General features: G+C 35.8%; 2 protein-coding genes across 10 annotated transcripts in view; one reads left to right on the top strand and one right to left on the bottom strand.

The window, feature by feature from the left end:
* LOC136843853 (inversin-like) overlaps positions 1-24,851 on the top strand; it is a 649,403-nt gene that overhangs the window by 429,100 nt on the left and 195,452 nt on the right. The window lies entirely within an intron of this gene.
* The window catches only part of Eip63E (cyclin dependent kinase Eip63E), a 205,364-nt gene that overhangs the window by 63,746 nt on the left and 116,767 nt on the right, over positions 1-24,851 (bottom strand). For 4 of the 9 annotated variants that reach the window (XM_067112652.1, XM_067112654.1, XM_067112658.1 and 1 more), the window contains exon 4: positions 20,889-20,906. The exons of the other annotated variants lie outside the window; for them this stretch is intronic. In XM_067112652.1, the coding sequence (XP_066968753.1) occupies positions 20,889-20,906 (18 nt within the window). The remainder of the gene's footprint in view (positions 1-20,888; positions 20,907-24,851) is intronic. 9 annotated transcript variants of the gene reach the window in all.

Below are 24,851 nucleotides of genomic sequence, written 5' to 3'. Positions count from 1 at the left end.
TCATATGGAAGAAACCCACAGGGGCCACTGACTTGAAATTCTAGTTTCCAAAGAATATGGTGTTCATTCGAAAGAGGTTACAGAAGGTAATAGGAAATACAGAAAGAGATCAGTTATTAGAAAAAAAAGGTAAATTAACATATTAACAAATAAACAAAAATGTAAATAAAAGAAAATACAAGGTGAATTGTTTTGGGGTATTAATATATTGCATCTTTGCTTGAACCTTTGAGGTTCTAAGTGCACAGCATCCCCAGGGAGACTTTTCCATAGTTCCACCGTGTGAGGGATGCATTTTCCAGAGAGGTAACCGAGTACCGGGACCTTTCCATGAAAAAAGCGGGACGCCATATCTTAAAATCTGACCACCGAATCTTCTTGGAAATAACCTCATTATGTTCCCACACCCAAATTACCATTACCTTGTGGGTACTAATATAACCTAACCTAACCTAACCCGGCAAAAAAACCGGGGCTGGTGCCATACTAACATACATCGCAGGAATTTGCGTGATGGATAAAGATCCTCTGGCAACTGAGAATTTCGACAACGAGGCACATTTACTGCATGTTGGTGTTGTTATTCAGCAAATTTGGTCGCTTTCCGCAGGAAAAGAGGATTAGGGATCAACAGTGATAGTGGAAGTTCTCTGTTAAAATACAGCTGTATAAAAATTGACAAACAAGAGACCATCCGCTTATTGTCCAGAGTCATTTCTGCTAATGTTAGGAAACAGAGACCTACCACCACAAACCACTATCTAAGAGAGATAAATCTCTGCCAGAGGCAGAGATACACACTGACGAACAGTATTCTGGTAAAGGAAGGACAAATAACCTGAAACAAGTTGCGTTGCTTTTTAATATTTATAAATACATAAGGCATCTAAACTACCTAAATTCTGTGCAGCATTTGCCGACGCTTTCATATGAGGTTGCTCAAAAGTAGGACGTAAGTCAAAAGTTACACCAAGTATAGTCAAAGCTTCAGACTCATTCAGCAGAGTCTCATCCACTAGAAGGAAAGATGGGGTGGAAAATCAGTACAAGATCTACCAATTCACTCCATGTCATGACTGAGACTTGCGGCAGCTTCACTTCTCATAATTGGAGACTTTACTACACCCACAAGTGCTGCACCATCGGCATGCTGAACAATCTTGTTTCCCAGCCCGACAACCGTATGACTTTTATAAGCTAAAAATAACAGTGGACCAAGTGCACTACCTTGTGGAACTCCACACACAATAGGTCTTGGTTTGCTAAAGATCCCAACAACAGTAACTTACTGCTGCCTACCTGTAAGGAAGTCTTGAAGTAATCCTACAACATATCTGCCCCCTCAAAGATTCTAAAGTTTATAAATAAATGCCTTATGATCTGCTCAGTCGACAGCAGCACTAAAATCTATTTGAAATACTCTACACTCAAAACCTTTATCAAGGTTCTCTTGCAAATGGCATGTCAAATCTAAAAAAGCATTGCAAGTGCCTACCTGCTTCCTATATACATATTGACTATTAGCTAATAAGCTTTTGGATACCACGTACTTGTACAGTGGCTTGAAAATAAGTTTTTTCTGCAACTTTGGAGAGCACAGGAAAACAGAAATTGGCCTATGTTTATTGTAGTTTAACGATATGGCACTCTTTGGAACAGGCATTGTGTTGTTAAGCTTTCACTCATCAGAAAAGATACTATGTCAAGACAAAAATCTATAGAATCTACTAATCTTGGGAGACAACACACTAGAAGCCTTTTTAAAAAACAAAGGGAAGAAACCATCAGGATCTCCACCCTAGCTATCAAGAATTTTCTTAACATCCCTAGAGCAAAATGCAAATTTTGTGAGAGTAGGTTCATGATGGCAAATATCAGGGAGAGGAACATTCCTAGATGACTGCTTAGCTTCAAAAGCTCGACGAAGCAGCTTATCTTTTCCTTAGAGCCAGTATCCAATCTACCATCATCTATTAGTAGTGGTGGAATGGAAACGAGCCTGACCCAAAGAAAGATGATGCCGATTTGGTCCACTAATGATGAGGCTGAGTAATGTCTTCGAGTTTCTTCGAAATAATTGAAATTTCTCTCAGCTATATGGTAAATTCTATTTTCAGCACGGCAAGACTCAACAAAAATAGGTGCAATTTTCATGTGAACGATTTTACCTCCGTGTTGAATTTGTTTGTCATGGTTAGCTTGTCTATAACTGTCATCAAACCATGGCTGGTCATTTGTCCCAATCTTGATGACCTTTCTAATGACATACCTTACTAAAATAGCCGTCAGCAATCAATTCAACTTCCTCTTACGATTTAGATCATATATAGCAACTAAAATATTTGGTGCCTGACAAATTTCGATTATGCAATCCCAATCGGCTCTAAATTTCAATTATAGCAACTTTCCAATGATGGCATTAGGAATATAATGATTGACAGATATGTCCACCTCAATGACACAATGGTAGAAAGAGCCTATACACTCTCAAACCTTGAACTAAATGACATCTACAACACCCGTGAATATGAAATCTACTCTATTACCAGAAACATGCATGAGTTCCAAAATCAGCTGGACAAAACCAGAGGACACGCAGGACTCAAGAGCAGACTGGCCATGGTGATCACTGGAAGTTGAATTAAGCCACTCGCTGTGCTGTGCAGTGCAGTCTCCACAAACAATGATTGAAAATTTGAATCCTTTGACTGAGCTATGTCAATCCTCGACAAGAGTCGTCAACAATTGGATTACAGTAAAGAGTAAATATTTATTAAAATCTTAAAACAAAAAACTTCATGGTAACTACATTCTAAGTTTTTCTGAGAATAAATAAGTTGTCCAGACCCAGTGTATACAACCATACCTTGTGTGTGCGGGATGTCAAGACAAAAAATGAAGTCAAGGCCATAAAACCCCATGATTCAAAATTCAACCTTAGACTTGTCACTACTTCCAAGTGTCCCAGATGGAAACATCACATAGTTACGGGTAAAACTTGGGCGGTCAAGAAGCGCAATCCCAATTCCCTCATTAAACAGTGAGGTAAATGGTAGGCATTTCCTCATGTTTCTACGAGATCTGGGTTAGCTTAACTACCACGGAAGGAACAGTTTCTCCATTTATTTCCCAATCGAATGCAGGGCTTGCAGTGTTAAATCAAGAAGTTAACACGTCGATGGGGCAATTAACCCAAACGTTTATGATGACAGCAGAATAAATAAAATTATACATATACATATATAATTTTATTTATTCTGTTACTCAACATAGTAATTTTTTTACTCAACATCGTAATTTTTGTTCATTGCCACAATATATATATATATATATGTGTGTGTGTATGTATATGTATATATATATATATATATATATATATATATATATATATATATATATATATATATATATATTATGTATGTATGTGTGTATGTATGTACATACATATACTGTATATATGTATGTATATATATATACAAAATGATGAGAGGGAAATTTAGAAAGAAAAATAAACAAGCTTCTAGGGGAAACTCTCTCTCGCAGTAAAGTTCCTTTATTTTCTTTTATCGTCAGTGTAAGTTCCAGCACTCCTTCAGGTGATTTCTGTCCTTCCTAAGAGACCGCTGGCTGCATAAACATTCCCAGAGCAGCATCAAATGTCAGGTAACACTTGGGAAACACTGAGGAGACGCCTCGTAGAGTTTCTTGCTTATATCGTGAGACGGTTTCTTGAAACTTCGTAAGCTGGACAAATTGTGGTATTCGTGAAGTTTTGTAAGTAATAAACATGTGAATACTGTGAGTAATCAGTATTATGCACCAATAAATGGAGTCACGAACTTCCTTGCAATCATTGTAATAAGTAGTACGTAAGGCAAAGCAGCAATAAATTTGCAATACGTTTAAAACAACATATAGCCAGCAGCCTCTTTTAACATTTGAATGGGTGTAACACGACAATAAATTAATGTATTGTAAGAACTCAGTAAAAATAATGACATTTAGAATCGTGCTATAAAATTAAGTGCTTCTTCATACAAATACCTGTAAATAACATTTACAGATAAACATCTTTTAAATGGGCTGTTTGCTTGCTTTGTCTGATCTTACGTCATCATGTTGGTTTCTTTCTGTTCTTACAAGAATTTTGTATCAGGTGACTCGGAGGAGGTGGAATAGACATAAAACTGCTAGGTCAACTCTCATAGGTTTATATATATATATATATATATATATATATATATATATATATATATATATATATATATATATATATATATATATATATATATAGAGAGAGAGAGAGAGAGAGAGAGAGAGAGAGAGAGAGAGAGAGAGAGAGAGATGAGAGAGATAATGAACACATCAGAAAGTGTTCCACAGAAATAAATTTGACTCACATCGAGACCAGACACCGTTCTTTCAAGTGAGAGGCCTGGGCGTTAGCAATTCACTCACACAGGTGTGGGTGAATTGCTAACACCCTGGCCTCTCATTCGAAAACTGGATTTCGGTCCCGATGTGAGTCAGAAATTTATATATACAGCATATACTGTATTAAATGTGTATATGTATATATATGTATATATACACACAAATTAGGCCGAATATGTTTGTTCTGTGGCTTATTATAGTCCATGGCTACTTTGTTACTTTCCCCTGTTGAATTTTTTATTCACCTGTTTACATTTTTTTTTACTGATTCAATATTTTCAAGTAAATGCTTTCAGACAAAAATTAGAAGTTGAGTGTTGCATGTCACCCCCATCTTTAGAATCCCCTTGGAATGAGTTATTTCAATTCCAATTTCCTGTTATTTATTCAATATTTAGTAATAACTTTGCTTTAAATGAATCAAGGGCTTGGGACGAGCATTAAGAATGACTAGCCTGTGTGCAGTTTTTAAGAACAGCTATCAAGCCACCTAATTAGCTACCAAGTACACTGAAATTACTTAGTATTGCCTATAAAGCTATTTAAGGTACAAAAGCTGGATCATTGCACATTGAAATTCACATAGATATTTTACATGATATTTAATAGTTTCCTGAGTACATTTTAAGGTTTGAAGTCTATATTTTTAGATGTATTATTTTCTGATCTCAAAATTTGTCACTGATTACAGTAAACCACCGTAGTGTTCTTGGACCTTTGCTATTTACTATCTATACTAGTGACATGTGGCAAGGTCTGGAGAACAAACTGATTGCATCTGTGGTGGCAGAACCCTTGAACAGAGATCTGGCATGTATTCATCAATGGAGTAAGCTTTTGGTCACGAAGCTTTAACCCTTCTAAAAGCCAAAGTATGATAATTAGTAGATCCACAACACTTCTGCCTTTGTATCCTGATTTACATTTAAATGGTACCGTTTTATATGTCAATGACTCTAGTAAGATTTTAGGTGTAACTTCTGGTAAGAGATTGACTTCTGAGACGCATATACTTAATAATGCTTCCCTGCTTCTAAAAAAGTTGGTATCTTGATGAAATTTTTTAATATCTTTGAGGATGGAGCGATATATTTAAGTGTTTTAACTCTTTTCATCTTCTTGTTAAGAGTACTGTTCTCTACTGCGGTCTTCTAGTGCTGACTCTCATCTCAAAGTCTTGAATATTATGATATCATCAGTCAAGTTTATTTAAGTCCTCTTAATGTTCTTGTGGCATAGACATAGAGTTCATTATGTTTGTTGCATAAAATGTACTACAATGACGAACATCTACACCGTTCTTTACCTGACCTATCTGGTTTTGCTTGCAAAAATAGGCATGCTGCTGCTGCAAACAGTGTGTTTTTCTAGTACAAAGTTTATCACTATCGCTCTCCTGGGAGTTTTATCTTGGCTACAACTACAGTACAATGCGGAATAGTCTGTCTAGTGTAATTGTGGAATCTTTCGATCTCCAAGTGTTCAAGAAACAAGCAAATTCATTCATGTTCTCTGCTGATGTCTCCTGAATTCAGGTGTCTCAGCTTTTTTTCTATCACCTCATTAGTGTTTATTTATAACTTTTTCCTGCAACTTGTCCCTATACAGGCTGCTTTCTCTTTGGAGCCATCTTGGGTTAACAGTCTGTTGACTCTCTCCATAAGGGTTTTCAGCTGAAGAATTAAAGAAAGAAAAAAGTTATTGAATGGGGTGTGGTGTAAACATATTTCTAGAACCAGTTGGTCAGGGTTCCAAGAAATGATGATTTCTGCTATGCCACTGTGAAACATTGACCTCGATGCCACACATCACCTCAATAATTCCATTTCATGCCTCTTTGGGAATGGAAGCAGAAACAAGTAACAGAAAAACCCTGACTCAAGTGAGGTTTAGGGACAGTTGAGTCTAAACAAAGAGGACTGTTCTGAGAAGGCCAATGATACAGGGGTCATACTTGTAAATTCTCACCTGTGCTGGATGGAACTTGACCATTTTCCTGCAGAATCTAAAATTTTTCCATACACAGCAGTCAACAACAACTTTCTAATACTGAATGGAAAAGTTCATAAGGAAAATTGAGGAATATAGATTATATTCCAGACATTTGTCTCAGAGAATAAAGCAAGGGCGAGTTGACCAGTTTATCTAAACACTTCATTTAATAGTGGCAATTAAAATTTACATGAACTTAAAATTGATATTAGGGTTGATGCTAGCCTAAAAATCCATCTTAAAATTACCTATCCCACTCCTGTGCATTTAATATGAGTTAACTATAATTCATTCTGTTTAAAATTAACTGTTGCCAAAACTCATATATAAAACCAATGAGGAGAGAAAAGATGCAAAACTTGCGTGTACATTGGTGTAACAAACAATGCAAGGCAAACCAAGAATCAAAATCCAGTCAAATGAAGACTGAAACACAACAGATAATCAATCAGTGAGATGCAGAATCAAAGTTTCATTCAAAGGAAATCAGAGTCACTTACAAGAGAGCAAAAACACTACAAAAGAGAGGAGCAACAGAAGACATTCAACAACAAACAAGTAATCAGGTGGAGTACAGAAAACCAACAAGGAAAATAACAAAGAATCAGGCAATCAAGGAACACAATGAGCAATATTGACAATCGATCAACATCTCAGAAGACACCTTGTCCAACACGGCCCAGCAGACTTTAGGATTCGCTGCCAAAAGCAGTAAGAATTGTTTGACAGACGACTAGCAGATCCAAGGCAGCAGAAATAAGTGAGTGTAATATAACTGATTCTTATAGTAAGCTGGATCTGCATACAGAAAAATATAAAGCTAAATCACAATTTATTAAATTAATCGTATTCAGTGACTTGAACAAAAGAGCTTACAAGATCATTTATTTTACTTGTTTACTTCAACCGGCAATTTTGATCACAAGTGGAAAGTGAAAAGAGAAAGGAGGAAGGAACTAAGAGAGACTCAAAAATAACTGTTTAGCTATTAAGTTTTAAATTCCAAAGTAATTAGTGAATATCAAATCAAATAATCATCGAATGATTAGGTATTATAAAATTATATCAATTAATTACTACCAGGTTAATAACAATGAGATTCATGGATGCATAAACACTTATTTATGACCCACAAATAAAGTGATAAAAGTTGTTGATTCAGAGAGGGACACCTCAGTGGAAAATAGCACAATGGCAGAATATCTCATTATATGTCTTCTTGAAATTAAGCATAGATTAAGAGCTTGAAAGTTGCAGTACAACAGAACTGAAAGCTAATTACGTCCAACTCTTGGAAATAGCTCTGAATGGGATCAGACAAGCTAGCAAGTAGCACCACCTTGCATTTCGTCAATTGTTCTGTTGAACCTCTGGTATCTAGATATTCTTGCACCTGGAGAACAAACATCACCATCAAATGGTCACTTTCCCCCTTCCCATGATGACCCATACAACTTCACATCTTCCAGGGACCTCATCACTCATAGGTCATTAAACAAGCTGAAATAATTCACGCATTCCCTAACAGCACACCAACATCATTCGTTATTACTTCAACCTACATGGTATCAACAGAATCATACATATTCAGGAAAATGTCCTTGTAATAGCAATACTTCAACTTCTCAGCAAATGGGTTTCATCGCTGGCAGAAATGATGCTAAATTAAAAGGTTCAGCAAAAATGGGAAGCAAGTAGCTCCACAGAGGATGCTTTGATGCAATTCATCCTTGGAACTTTAAACCTCCGGGAAGTGAACCACACGAACCTTTTATATTTGCAGTACTATTAGCTGAAGCCAATCCAAGCAAATGCCACAAATATGGCTATCATTGCAATATACTTGACTCTGCAGAACTACAGAATCATGTTACTCGGCTTAGAGACAGGATCAAATCCTCTTTGGAAGCAGTTATTCCACAACTTACTTTCTTTGATCCAAACCTGTTGCCAGCAGTGAGTATAATCTTTATCGAAGTAGCCGACACATCCTTCTAATCATGAAAGTGCAGCAAGTAATGGTAGAGATAACGCACTCTGTCCCGATGCTCTATATTCTCGATGCAGTTGAGGGCAACATATTCCTGTAAGATTCCTTAGTACTGTAAGTAGACCACTGAATTTCCTTGCAATGGCCTTCTTTATAAAAGGAAGTTGAACCACAGCTCTTCTGCAGCCTGCAAGGAGATACACCGACATCTTGAAGGGCAGGGTCACTCTGTATATGGTTCCTTCATAGAGTACCACTTGTTAAAGAGCTTCTTGGCCTTTTTAACTGAGTGGGAGTGTATTAATCATTTGCTGAGGGCGGCCAAAGCCCACAACATTCGTACTCATGATTGCATTTTCGCTGTAGACCCACCAGGGTATAGGTCTGAAGGTGTTGGCTCCTGCATCACTGCAAAACAGAGATACGTCTTTGAATTCTTCATGGATAAAGAAAAAGCCAGGAAAGTAGTCAGCTTAATCCCTGACTGATAGTGGGTGCAGACAGACTGTGGCAGCTTTGAGAATGAAAGAATAACTATTTCCTTCACAGGGATGCTGCAGTCTTTAGTGGTTTTGTGACCACAAAGTTTAATGGTAGTTTGGAGACCCTTCATGCACATAAATGTGTGATGCTGACCAACACAGCTGCAGCCAACGGAAACTGGTGCCCCTCTCAACACACCTAAAACACAGTCAAATTCAAGCCCTTCATTCTTACATCCTTTGAGGGCCATAATCTCTACTGCCAGGGTCTCATGTGAAGCAACAAACCCAGAATGAACTGGAGGAGGACTTGGTGTTTTTCTGGCAGGTTGGGCTGGAAAAACTTGGTTGCTGCCATCTGTTTTAATGGTGGCGGTGTTGGCAATGATCATGCTTTGTTGGCAGAGGCAAGTGACTGTCAATGCCTGGTGAGTGCCATATTTCATTCACTGCACTCCAATTAAAGATCTAGAACAATTTCCTAAGGTCATTCTTGATCTGCTGTCTGAAGGTTTCAGGTAATAAATTTTATATACAAATTTAGTAAGGTCTTCTGAAGCAAATTTACATAGATAATAAAACTTTCTCAGATAGGATCTAAAGGCTTTCTTTACAGTAGTTTGTCACTGATGGGCCAGTTGATTCCACTTGAGGGAGAAAGATTGCAAATTGATTGAATTATGCCTTGCCCAAGGAAGTGCCCTTAATTGAAGCAGTAGCCAAGACTGCAGATGTCCACTTTCAGTATAACTCTCCTGGAGAAGCTAAATCACGACTGAATCTCATCTAGACTGCAGATTATCTCTTGGACATGTTCCATCATGCTCCCATACAACTAAGTAAATTTGGGGATGAGTGCTGTGCTGTCCCTCTCATGGAAGGTATTGTGGAAACTGCTCCATAAGGCGAACCAATCTTGTAATTTATCATCAAAGTCTTGGAAAGCTGCTTGTAGCAGTTTCAAAGGTGGTAGTGATGGCCATGGAAAATCACTCCTGAGGCCTGTACTGCCTAAGGAGTCCAAGGCCTGTTGGGTCACTTAGTCTGTTGGTTTTGCGACAAACTCACTGTTCTGGAAGGAAGGGTAATAAGCTATTGTATGGTCCATCAATTAGTTTATGGCACTTGTAAAATGCCTACAGTGCCCACCTATGGCAGCTTCAGTAGCTGGTAGTTCCTCGTTGGACGAGTCGGTAGAGTTGTCGGCTAGCACTCTGCTAGGCCCGAGTTCAAGTCTCCGGCCAGCCAATGAAGAATTAGAGGAATTTATTTCCGGTGATAGAAATTCATTTCTCGCTTTAATGTGGTTCGGATTCCATAATAAGCTGTAGGTCCCGTTGCTAGGTGACCAACTGGTTCTTAGCCACGTAAAATGAGTCTAATCCTTCGGGCCAGCCCTAGGAGAGCTGTTCATCAGCTCAGTGATCTGGTTAAACTAAGGTATACTTAACTTTTTTTTCAGTAGCTGGTGCCTTTATCCTGAAATTCCATAGTAACCGGTCAAGCCTGACGCAGGCTTCTTCATGCCAATTTTTTCTAAAATGGCAAGTAACATGCTGCTGGGAGGGTAGACATGCTTTCATGCTTCAACATCCCAATGACTAGCACAAGGGCATTTGGCAAGGCACCGGGCGAGTGGTCCACGGGTGGCATCACAAGCTACAATGCATGCTGACTTATCTGGTGGTTTCATAAAATACCCACTGGCAAGGTATGGTCAGTTTAGCACAGGGAAACAATAATTTACCAATCCGGGATTCAAAGTACAATCAAAGAAAAGAGAAATGACCAACCAAACAACTGGAAACGAAAAGATAATAAAAATAAAAATTAAAAAAACAAATCTATGAGAGTACTTCACACGAGAGGAATGAAAAATGGGGACAGAAAGAAAACAAAATTCGATGAAATCGTATCAAGGGAGAGAGGGGAGAAGGAAAAAAATAACAGAAAAATCGGAGCGGCTGTACTGAAAGGGAAGGAGAAGGTGAGAAAGAGATATGCAAAAAATACAGGTGCGTCTACGCCAATGAAAGGGTGGCGAGAGAGAGAGAGAGAGAGAGAGAGAGAGAGAGAGAGAGAGAGAGAGAGAGAGAGAGAGAGAGACTAACTGAACAGATAAGGAATAGGAGTAAACAGCATACATGATTTAATGATACGTATTAAATAAAAGGTTATATAGTTGGAGATGGAATTAATTAATTACAAGGTGTGAATCCCAAAGGTATATTGCAAATGTAGCAAGTAGCGGAGTTGTGATTATTATTATTATTATTATTATTATTATTATTATTATTATTATTACTCAGAATATGAAACCTACTCATATGGAACAAGCCCACCTCAGGGGCCACTGACTTGAAACTCAAGCTTCCAAAGAACATGGTGTTCATTTGAAAGAACTAACGGAAGGTAATACGAAATGCAGAAAGAAGAGACCCCACTTATTAAAAAAGAAAAATAAATGAGTAAATTAATAAACAGACAAAAATGTATTAAAATGCATTGCACCTTCGCTTGAACTTCCGAAGTTCCAATCGCACGAGCGACATCCTCTGGGAGCCACGAGGCCACCAACCGTGCGAGAAGCGCACGGGTTTTAAGAAATGTTTGTATCAAGAGAAAATTCGCCCCAGACCTTAAAGGGAAGAGATTAATTATCATAATTGGCAGGCAGGGAAAAAGAGAAAGGATCTCGATCGGTCTGCTGACGCGCGCTCTCTGCTTTAATGGCACATCGGGACACATGACTCAAATCGGATGGGAATAACACCTCATCCCAATATTAATTATTGCGTAATCGAGGCAAAATTATTATTATTATTATTATTATTATTATTTTGTATGCGGTCCTCAATAATATATCAATGGTAGAATGTGAGACTTTGATATATTATTGTGGACCTTATACAGTTACTCCTGTTCTCGACACTGAGAGTTCTAAACATTATTATTATTATTATTATTATTATTATTATTATTATTATTATTATTATTATTATTATTATTATTTTGTATAAGGTCCACAATAATATATCAATGGTAGAATGTGAGACTTTGATATATTATTGTGGACCTTATACAAAGTTACTCCTGTTCTCGACACTGAGAGTTCATTATTAATTATTATTATTATATTATATTATATTATATTATATTATATTATATTATATTATATTATATTATATTATATTATATTATATTATATTATATTATATTATTATTATTATTATTATTATTATTATTATTATTATTCAGTATATGAAACCTATTCATACGGAACAAGCCCACCACAGGGGCCGCTGACTTGTAATTCAAGCTTCCAAAGAATATGGTGTTCATTAAGAAGAAGTAAGAGGAAGTAAAGAGAAACACAGAAAGAAGAGATACCACTTATTAAAAAAGAAAAAATAAATCAAATAGATAAAAATGTATCAAAATGCAAGAAGAATATCATTAGGGAGGTAATGCATTGCATTTTCGATTGAGCTCCTTAAGTTCCAAATTTGTACAGCCTTGCAGGTGAGCTGAATTCAAGGCAATCCACGAACCTTAAATGCCAAAATCTGTGAGGTTGATACAATCCAAATATTAACAGTATACACAAACAAGTAAAAAATGCGCCGAAGTTTCTTCGACGCAATCGAGTTTTCTGTACAGCCACTACAGCGTATAATCAAGGCCACAGAAAATAGATCTACCTCTCGGTGGTCTCTGTACAATGCTGTATGAGCAGCGGCCCATGAAATTTTAACCACGGCACGGTGGTGGCCGATCCTATATCGTTGCCAGAAGCACGATTATGGGTAACTTTAACCTCAAATAAATAAAAACTACTGAGGCTAGAGGCTGCAATTTGATATGTTTGATGACTGGGGGGTGGATGATCAAGATACCAATTTGCAGCCCTTTAAGATTTGAGGGCGGACAGAAATAGTGCAGACAGAAAAAAGTGCGGACTGAATAAAGTGCGGACGGTCAGACAAAGCCGGCACAACAGTTTTCAGTTTTCTTTTACAGAAAACTAAAAATGTATGTTTTTCCTATTTGGCATCGTCTTAACAGGAACCAGAAGACTGTGCAAGACCTATCACCAAGTGTTGAACAAAACACTTTATCATATTACGCGAGAAATCATGAAAATAACATTTTCCTCGCCATAAAATGACTCACAAAATCGAAAGAAAAATGTACAACTTCAGTCAGCTTCAACCATAAGCTAAAGGTCACCTAGAATAGTCTCATTTTTGGGCGAAAGAATCATTCACAAACAATTCTAAATCATTTGAATAATTTTTTCAATCAAAACGATGCATACACAAATGAGCACATTTTCCAAGAAATGCTAAGTATTAAGGACCAGTTTCTAATTTTTAGGCAACTCACCTAATTATTTCGAACTAGAAGTTTTCTCAACCACACACACACACACACACACACACACAAACCTCTCTGCGAAAGAACAGCAAGAGTCTACCGCGCAAAACCTAAAGCTTCTTCAGGACGTCATTGCACTTAATAACACTTCACTACGGACTCAAAATCTCTGAATGATCAAAGAAGAACGAGGGCAAGCGTGTGTTAATTACTGGAGGCCAAAGATAAATTTACGGATGTCCACTCGAATCAACCTCAAAATTGGGCTCAAGTCAGACACTGCAAGGGGAGAAAAAGAGCAACTTCAAGCAAGGGCAGAAAGAGAGCATCTTCTTCCCTTCAAGAGAGAGAGAGAGAGAGAGAGAGAGAGAGAGAGAGAGAGAGAGAGAGAGAGATCTTGCGCAATACTCGCCCGCAAACGGGGAGAATTAAATAATTAGGTTTAATCCCAGACAAAAGGGGAGGATTTTCAAAAATTCTCAGTAAGTCTCGATCCAAAAGGGAAAGTAAAACTTCGGATTTTTCCTTACAAGAAGGCAAAAAAAAAAAATTAAAGGAATCTCAACGGCCAAAGAGGGGAGGAGAACCGTCTCTCTACCCCTCGAGAGGGGAATTGAATCTTCAGTGAGCTGCTGAAACCAGAGAACTCACAGGAATTTACTCTGTACTGCCACTGCACTGGTGACCAATCCGGTCGAAGACAGCCAGATATGAGACACTGGTAAAACCACACCACGGTCTGTGTATGAGTCTCAGAAAACTGCCGGCCGCGTTTCTTCCTATGAGGCTTAAATTCAAACGATGCATTCAGTCAAATTTCCTTCCTCAAGCAAGTAAAAAAAAAATTAAATATAAAGGCGAACCATTTTTAGTTTTCTGTAAAAGAAAACTATTGTGCTGGTTTTGTCTGTCCGTCCGCACTTTTTCTGTCCGCCCTCAGATCTTAAAAGCTACTGAGGCTAGAAGCCTGCAAATTGGTATGTTGATCATCCACCAACCAATCATCAAACACACCAAATTGCAGCCCTCTAGCCTCAGTAGTTTTCATTTTATTTAAGGTTAAAGTTAGCCATAATCGTGCGTCTGGTAATGCTATAAGACAGGCCACCACCGGACCGTGGCTGAAAGCTTCATGGGCCGCGGATTATTCATTAATCTCGATTGCGCCGAGAAATTTCGGCGCATTTTTTACTTGTTAAATTATCAGATCAACATCAAGCTTGCTTTAGTTACTGAATTCAATTATAATTTCTCGGTAACTTTTAGGTATATTGTTTTTTCAACTTATATTTGGTTATAACTTCAGAGAATTTAAGAACTCCTGTACTTTGACCACTGAAAAGTCTTCAGTAGTGCATAGACTTTGGTAGGGGAACAGATATTAGATGTCAAATGTATAAAATACTTTACATTGTATAAAATACTTTACAAAAAAATGCCTTACTAATAAAGCCAGGACAAAGAGCAAGGGTAAAAGAAAACTTCTGACCTTTTTTAAGACCTCGATTGGCAGTTAGCAAAGGCCAACTAATTCGGTTATCAACAGCATTAATTGCTGAATGTTCCTTATATGGCGATCTAAGGCACAAAATTGCTAAGCTCACTGAACGAATTGACATAATTATGGGTAGCTTCTTGAATTAACTATAATAATTTTATATCAGATGGGACAAATTCAAATTTTATGATGCTGGCAACTATAGGAGCGAGGTGATTGGCTGGGACGTGGCGCCAGCCCTTTTCAAGAACCAATGGGGAGGGTCCCAGTATATGATGGCTATAACCTTGATTGATTTATCATGTCTGTTAAAACTGGCATCACATCATCTAGGTTATTGACGCCGTAATAAATTTAAATAGAAAACCAAAAATAAATAAGTTTATAAAGAACTCCATATAAAAATATCTAAAAATATACATGTATATAACGGCTGTACCCCGCAGGTGGGTAGTGCCGTCAGTGCACCTCATGCGGTGCACTGTAGGCATTACTTAACGTTCTTTGCAGAGTGCCTTCGGCACCTAGCTTCAACCCCTTTCGTTCCTCTTACTGTACCTCCTTTCATATTCTCTTTCTTCCGTCATACTTTCCACCCTCTCCTGACAATTGATTCACAGTGCAACTGCTTTGAGGTTTTCCTCCTGTTACACCTTTCAAACATTTTAATGTCAATTTCCGTTTCGGCGCTGAATGACCTCATAGGTCCCAGGGCTTGGCTTCTGGCCTAAATTCTATCAATTCAATTCATAACGGCTGTAACCTTATCACCAGGAAACATCACAACCATAACACCCAAGATCATTTGATTGCCATTTCGAGCTCGTCAGTGGTAGAAAATTGAACACGGAAATGGAAAATCTCTTCCCACCTAACCCCGACCCCCGCGCCAACTCCCCCGCGGGCCAGGTGAGAGGCTTGAGGAGCAGAAGTATGGGAGGAGTTCCTCTGGAAATTCCTCAACTTTGATCGTTAAGGCGGCGGGAAACCGCCTCTCACGGAGGGACTGAATTACTCTGTGCCTTTAATCCTCGCCGTTATGCTGGGCCGTTTCCCTACCTGGTTCCCGCTATCTGAATCATTTGACAAACGTGGATGTCAACGATTACTTGCTAATAATGAATGGACGATGAGATAAAATAATGAAGAACTGATGGTGAGTCCATGTAACATAAGAGGGGAATATGAAGAGGATTCTCGTACACTGTACAATCTATAACAGCGTATGTATGTATGTATGTATGCATGTATGTATGTATGTCTATTTATGTATGTATGTATGTATGGATGTATGTATGTCTATTGTATGTATGTATGTGTGTGTATATATATGTGTACACAAACATACATACATACATATTCAGAAATATTAAGCCACAATAGCGTTTAATACCCAGTTCACTGTGCCTCGAGAATAACTTCTACCCAAGAGGAATTATAACTGGTAAGTGGCCACGGAGCACTCATCAGTTATAATTCCCCTTGAGCTTAAGTTACTCCTGAGGTATAGTAAAGTGGATATTAATGTTGTGGCTTATAATTTCTGAATGAATATATATATATATATATATATATATATATATATATATATATATATATATATATATATATATATATATATATATGATGTGTGTTTGTATGTATAAGTATATACTGTATATATATATATATATATATATATATATATATATATATATATATATATATATATATATATATATATATATATATATAAACGCGTGAAGAATACGCTAGAGGTAGAGTGACTGGTTTGGTGTAAAAAGTATAATAATATGTTTTCAAATTACTAATACGCAAATCATAATGTATCTCAGATAACATCCAAAGCCAGCAAAAAAAATTCATCTACGAACAGTCAAAATGGGCTTCGGGGCGTCATAACAGTGAGTTTATTAAAAAAAAAAAAAAAAAAAAAAAAGCCTTCTCATCTTTAATAAGAAGAGAAAGAAAAATCTTTCTTTCATTCCGCATGACAAAGAAATATCCCAGAGCTAAGTAATGATTTTGTTCGCCGGGGTTCGTTGGTAATTATTATCCTTTATTTTTTGACATTCTTTGTTGTATTATTTTCCTTTATTTTTTGACATTCTTTGTTATTGTCCTTTATTTTTTGGCATACTTCGTTGCTATTATTGTCCTTTAATTTTTGGCATTCTTCGTGTTATTACAATCCATTATTTTTTGGCATTCCTTGTTATTATTTTTCATTATTTTTTTACATTCTTTGTCGTTATTGTCATTTATTTTTTGGCATTCTTTGTTGCTATTATTATCTTTTATTTTTTGGCATTCTTTGTTGTTATTACTTTCCTTTATTTTTTGGCATTCTTTGTTGTTACTATTGCCCTTTATTTTTGGCATTCTTCGTTGCTATTATTGTACTTTATTTTTGGCTTTCTTCGTTGCTATTATTGTCCTTTATTTTTGGCATTCTTCGTTGCTATTATTGTCCTTTATTTTTGGCATTCTTCATTGCTATTATTGGCCTTTATTTTTGGGCATTCTTCGTTGCTATTATTGTCATTTATTTTTTGGCATTCTTTGTTGCTATTATTGTCCTTTATTTCTGGCATTCTTTGTTGCTATTATTGTCATTTATTTTTTGGCATTCTTTGTTGCTATTATTGTCCTTTATTTTTGGCATTCTTCGTTGCTATTATTGGCCTTTATTTCTGGCATTCTTTGTTGCTATTATTGTCCTTTATTTCTGGCATTCTTTGTTGCTATTATTGTCATTTATTTTTTGGCATTCTTTGTTGCTATTATTGTCCTTTATTTTTGGCATTCTTCGTTGCTATTATTGTCATTTATTTTTTGGCATTCTTTGTTGCTATTATTGTCCTTTATTTCTGGCATTCTTCGTTGCTATTATTATCATTTATTTTTTGGCATTCTTTGATGCTATTATTGTCCTTTATTTTTGGCATTCTTCGTTGCTATTATTGTCCTTTATTTTTGGCATTCTTCGTTGCTATTATTGGCCTTTATTTTTGGCATTCTTTGTTGCTATTATTGTCCTTTATTTTGGCATTCTTTGTTGCTTTATTTCATTTATTTTTGGCATTCTTTGTTGCTATTATTGTCCTTTATTTCTGGCATTCTTTGTTGCTATTATTGTCATTTATTTTTTGGCATTCTTTGATGCTATTATTGTCCTTTATTTTTGGCATTCTTCGTTGCTATTACTGTCCTTTATTTTTGGCATTCTTCGTTGCTATTATTGTCCTTTATTTCTGGCATCTTTGTTGCTATTATTGTCCTTTATTTCTGGCATTCTTTGTTGCTATTATTGTACTTTATTTTTGGCTTTCTTTGTTGCTATTATTGTCCTTTAATTTTTTGCATTCTTCGTTGCTATTATTGTCATTTATTTTTTGGCATTCTTTGTTGCTATTATTGTCCTTTATTTCTGGCATTCTTCGTTGCTATTATTGTCATTTATTTTTTGGCATTCTTTGTTGCTATTATTGTCCTTTATTTTTGGCATTCTTCTTTGCTATTACTGTCGTTTATTTTTGGCATTCTTCGTTGCTATTATTGTCCTTTATTTTTGGCATTCTTTGTTGCTATTATTGTCATTTATTTTTTGGCATTCTTTGTTGCTATTATTGTCCTTTATTTTTGGCATTCTTCGTTGCTATTATTGTCCTTTATTTTTGGTATTCTTTGTTGCTATTATTGTCCTTTATTTTTTGGCATTCTTCGTTGCTATTATTGTCATTTATTGTTTGGCATTCTTTGTTGCTATTATTGTCCTTTATTTCTGGCGTTCTTTGTTGCTATTATTGTACTTTATTTTTTGGCATTCTTTGTTGCTATTATTTTCCTTTATTTTTGGCATTCTTCGTTGCTATTATTGTCATTTATTTTTTGGCATTCTTTGTTGTTATTATTGTCCTTTATTTTTGACATTTTTGCTATTATTGTCATTTATTTTTGGCATTGTTCATTGTATTTTTGGCATTCTTCGTTGCTATTAATGTCATTTATTTTTTGGCATTCTTTGTTGCTATTATTGTCATTTAATTTTTGGCATTCTTCATTGCTATTACTGTCATTTATATTTTGGAATTCTTTGTTGCTATTATTATCCTTTGTTTTTTGGCATTCTTCGTTGCTATTATTGTCATTTATTTTTGTTTGCATTCTTTGCTGCTATTATTGTCCTTTAATTTTTGGCATTCTTTGTTGCTATTATTGTCCTACACTTTTTGGAATTCTTTTTGCTACTATTGTCCTTTATTTTTTAGCATTCTTCGTTGCTATTATTGTCCTTTACTTTTTGGCATTCATCGTTGCTATTATTATCCTTTATTTTTTGGCATTTTTCGTTGCTATTATTATCCTTTATTTTTTGTCATTCTTTGTTGCTATTATTGTCCTTTATTTTTTGTCATTCTTTGTTGCTATTATTATCCTTTATATTTTTGTCATTCTTCGTTGTCATTATTGTCCTTTACTTTTTGTCATTCTTAGTTGCTAATATTGTCCTTTGTTTTTTGCCACTATTTGTTGCTATTATTGTCCTTTATTTTTTGGCATTCTCCGTTGCTATTACAGACTTTTATTTTTTGTCATTCTTCGTTGCTATTATTGTCCTTTGTTTTTGGCATTCTTTGTTGCTATCATTGTCCTTTAATTTTTGTCATTCTTTGTTGCTATTATTGTCTTTTAATTTTTCGCATTCTTCGTTGCTATTATTGTCCTCTAATTTTTCGCATTCTTCTTTGCTATTATTGTCCTTTATTTTTTGGCATTCTTTGTTGCTGTTATTGTTCTTTATTTTTGGCATTCTTCATTCCTATTATAGTCCTTTATTTTTTGGCATTCTTCGTTGCTATTATTGTCCTTTAATTTTTGGCATTCTTCGTTGCTATTATTGTCCTTTAATTTTTGGCATTCTTCGTTGCTAGTTACTGTCCTTAAATTTTTGGCATTCTCCTTTGCTAATTACTGTCCTTAAATTTTTGGCATTCTCCTTTGCATAAGTAAATATTGTAAAATATTGAACATACTCAAGAATGATCAGCTCCCTAAGAATAAAGACAATGGATAATTAAGATTCTGTCTACGCTATCAATCTCTCCAAAAAAAATCTTTCCATGGCTGAAGCTGTAGCCTCAAATAATTCACAAAAGAAGTGGCTTTCGACATTAAAGAATCACCTGATGCTTAAACATTGCATACACACACTAAAATACAAACATGTCCTTATTATTTACAGCATCCTGAAAGCGAGAAAAATTCAGAGCCAAAATGATTGATTAGTAGAGGCAACATCAGGAGCATGACGTTAATGGAACGTATTCTGTACATTATTCATAACAAGAGGGCATTAAATTTCAGTCTCATACTCAGGCCAGGAGGTAGCTAAAGAGGAATTAGGAATCAGGAGTCAGGAATCACAGACCAAGATGCAAAAGACGGAGGAGGAGGTGTTTTAAACAGAGACCACGAAGGGGATGGATTTCTAAGAAGGTATCAGACTGTGTAGACCAGAAGTTCTAGGGTAAATCTGAAACGACCGAAGTCTAAAGGCTACTGACAAGGGTATAGATACTGAGGCAGGGGGCTGAGAACACTGAGAGAGAGAGAGAGAGAGAGAGAGAGAGAGAGAGAGAGAGAGAGAGAGAGAGAGAATAGAACAGAATATAGAATTTAGGCCATTGGCAAAGCACTGAGACCTATGAGGTCATTCAGCGCTGGAAGGGAAATCGACAGTAAGAAGATTTGAAAGGTGTAACAGGAGGAAAGCCTTGCAGTTGCACTGTGAAACAATAGTTAGGAGAGGGTGGAAAGTCAGATGGAAGAACGAGAATATGAACGGAGGTACAGCAAAAGGAATGAAAGAGGTTGCAGCCAGGGGGCTGAAGGGATGCTCCAAAGACCCTTCAGTAAAGCCTAAAGTGCACCACATATGAGAGAGAGAGAGAGAGAGAGAGAGAGAGAGAGAGAGAGAGAGAGTATCAACAGGAGTCTCATAGGCTGGTTAGTAAACGATCTTTAAGCGTATTAACAGCCCTGCCAAAGACGGATCTCATAAGCCAGCGAATATCGGAAGAATTGAAGCTGGCTTACCAGCATATTCTCGTACCTCGTTTTCTGCGGATTCCTGTAAAAACGTAAGATACACATCAACAAAAAAATAGAGACATACCGTGAGAGTATATTGTACCTTTCAGCAAAGAGTGTTTTTATTAGTGAATACACATAAAAGCATACATAAAACCATTATGCAAGTTCTTAGTTCTTAGCAAAACGAGACTATGCAAGTTAAGTCTACTGCAAGTGTTATTTGTTATCAATATGTCTCTATCATCAACTTTCATTTGAACTCTACTGACAAATACAACTGGCTCTTACTTTAAATGATGACAAGTTATTTTAGCTGATGATGACATAGATAACTTGCAAAGTAACTACTTGGTGAGCACTAAACTTCTAAATAGCTAGTGAATTGACAAAAGGCTTTAATTTTAATTAATGTGTAAAACTACCTAAGAGTACCTTATATTAGAGATTAAACATCTACATGCTAACTCAAAGGATAAGTGAATCATGAAACACAATAGTCTTTTAAACAAACCAATTGTAGAATGGTTCAGTGAAATAAATATAAAAAGGAAAAAAAAAAATTCCATCGGCCCAGCGCGTGTTTATTCACTTGTATCTGGTGCGTCAATGAAATACGCAGTAGCAGAGTACCATGCCAAAGGAATGGCATCATCTTATTGTACTGCGATTGTGTGTAACGGAGAACATTCTACGTTTTATGAATGGAATCTTTCAAGAAGAACGAGTAATTTGTGCGGAGTCGAATCAGTTCAAGGAATGTGCCTTTAGTACGCCGTGGTGATAGCGGCTGACTGCGCTGAATGCATTTTTCAACCGCCTAAACACACTTTCAGCAGGGTAAACTAAACGCTGCTACTTTTATTAGTATTATTGTCTATTATTATTTTAATTTACTTTAGGGAAAGTGGCGAGAGGCAATAAGCTTGCCTAGGAAGTTGCCACAGAACAGTAAGTTCATGAAGTCCATAAATGAAGAAAGGGGTTATATGATTTTATATTATATATATATATATATATATATATATATATATATATATATATATATATATATATATATATATATATATACATATAAACGTTGTTGGTTCTCGTGTTCGGCGGTTCAAGCCCATGAGGCGACGAACCACTTATCAATTATAATTCCCCTTCGGTGTGTGTGTATATATATATATATATATATATATATATATATATATATATAGTACATATGTATATACATATATATATATATATATATATATATATATATATATATATATATATATACAGTATATGATACATATATACATATGTGTGTATGTGTGCATGTACATATGTGTGTGTGTATATATATATATACATATATATATATATATATATATATATATATATATAGTATATATGGATTTTTCTCACATCAACGTGATTTTTAAACACAAACATTAAGCTACAAATGTCGTTTAACATCTAATTCGCTCTACCTCGGAAATAATATGTATATATAATATATATTTCCGAGTTAGAGCGAATTAGGCTAGATATTAAACGACATTTGTAGCTTAATGTTTAGTTTAAAAATAACGGTAAAAGCTGGCTTACTAATCTTATATTTCAATGTCCTCAAAACACAAGAAAAAAAAATATATAGGAACAAATTTGAATAAGCAATTCTGCAAAATTTAACCACAAAATGAATTAACCAAATATCTCCGCATAAGTAAAGGGATTACAAAAATGTAATTAATGGCTTACAAAAATAAAGTTTCTTAAGAATAAACTTCACCAATATGGCTCCCAAAAATCATGGTCTGCTGGTGACAGTCTCTTTATTCTCAATGCTGTTTAGTCTTACTTCTCCTAGTATGTTCCCTCTAGGGAATATGTCACAACTTTGTTGACCTAACTTCACCAGAAAGTTTATTTCTAACTATTTAACGAACTGCTTTCCAGTTGTTGCTGATGGCGCAACATCTGCTCCTTTTCCCACCTCTCATGCGGTTCTTCAGAATTCTGTTTTAATACAAGCGTTGGCCTCTCGTTATCAAATGAGCTCCTCCATTAGTGATTCTCTTACTTATGCTTTTGCAAATTATTCAGCCGTCACAAATTTCTTTCAGATTCATCCTCAACCCTCCCTCTCATTCTTAGTTTTCTGAAAAGAAAACTTTTGTGTCGGCTTTGTCTGTCCGTCCGCACTTTTTCTGTCCGCCCTCAGATTTTAAAAACTACTGAGGCTAGAGGGCTGCAAATTAGTATGTTGATCATCCACCCTCCAATCACCAAACATACCAAATTGCAGCCCTCTAGCCTCAGTAGTTTTTATTTTATTTAAGGTTAAATTTAGCCATAATTGTGCGTCTGGCAGCGATAGAGGCCAGGCCACCTCCGGGCCATGGTTAAAGTTTCATGGGCCGCGGCCCATACAGCATTATAGCGGGACCACCGAAAGATAGATCTATTTTCGGTGGCCTCGATTACACGAGGTACAGAAAACTCGACTGCGCCGAAGAAACTCCGGCACATGTTTTACTTGTTTTTACGAAAATGTTATCAAATTTCTTATTTACATCAATACTTTGTCACGTCATGAGCTTCACAAGTGCCTTGTGGGACACAGTAGGCCAAACTGGAAGATCTGCATCTCAAAAATCAGGTGTCTTGATTAAAAGCCAAGAGGATTTGTTCTGCAGATGGAATTCAAGACTTGAGTCAGATTCCTTTGTACCAACTTATGAGATGTGCTCTCATCTTTAGGGTTCATCATCTTTAGTTTGCAAGCTCCACAGAACTGAACCAAAGGCAGTAATTTGAGGAGTGGCTCAATTTTTGTCCAACTTCTGACCCAAATATTAATATGAATTATTTTCATGACAGTTCCATTGGAGAACAGGTTTGTAAAACTTATCAAGGCACCTCTAACTAAATTTGTTCTGTGGAAATCAGTTTTCTTTCCTTTGACCGGAAAGTTTTGGTATTCTGTACTTGTTCTGGGTTTATCCCGTCAAGTTTGTGATTATATATATATATATATATATATATATATATATATATATATATATATATATATATATATATATAATATATATACACATATATATATATTATATATATTTATATATGAAAAAATTCGATACAAATGCAATCTCTTCATAGAACACAGAAAAAAATTACATAACATTATAAGTGCTCCTACCCTGACCAGAGTTCGAACCTATACCTTTTAGGATTGGACTATCTAGCTCAAAGAGAGGTACAGGTTCGAATTCTGGTCAAGGTATTAGGACCTATTATATACATTTTTTCTTGTGTTGATTATATATATATATATTTTATGGATATATATATATATATATATATATATATATATATATATATATATATATATATATATATATATATATATATATATATATATATATATATAATGTGTATGTATGTATAGAATATTTTCAACTTCAAATGAACATCTAGACTCCTTTACTGAAGTAGGTATCCAAATATGAGTTGGATAACGTAATTCCCTACCTATTTTTCTAATGTTTTGTAGTTTTTGTATCCATTTATTTAGGGCTGAATAAGACATTTTAATATTAAAGAACACTAAAAAATATAAAAGGAACTGCATTACCCAGCTCACACGTTGAGATCTGCTACAATAAAGAAGTAAAAACCTTCTCTTAAAATAAAGCGACAAGAAGGAAGAATTAAGAATTACCTAAGAGCACCTGTTGCTTGGCCAATTTTCTTGTCCAAATACAAGGGGAATGGAGTAAGTCATTCCATTCTCTAGCTTTCGCCAAAGATTAGTCCTGAAGTTCCTGATCCTGTTAGTAATTAGGACTCTCGCAGGAGATTCCATTGGTATGTCATTTACCACGCAAATGACCTTGCTTTTATGTAAAAAAAAAAAAGGGGGGCTTACACAGCACGTACCAAAAACTGTATAGTTTTCTTACGCGAATGCTCACGAATGTTCAGTGGTATAACATCTAATCTTCATACT

This window comes from Macrobrachium rosenbergii, chromosome 12 (assembly GCF_040412425.1).
Source record: "Macrobrachium rosenbergii isolate ZJJX-2024 chromosome 12, ASM4041242v1, whole genome shotgun sequence".
In the NCBI taxonomy this organism is placed as follows: domain Eukaryota; kingdom Metazoa; phylum Arthropoda; class Malacostraca; order Decapoda; family Palaemonidae; genus Macrobrachium; species Macrobrachium rosenbergii.
This window is presented reverse-complemented; position numbering and strand designations above follow the sequence as displayed.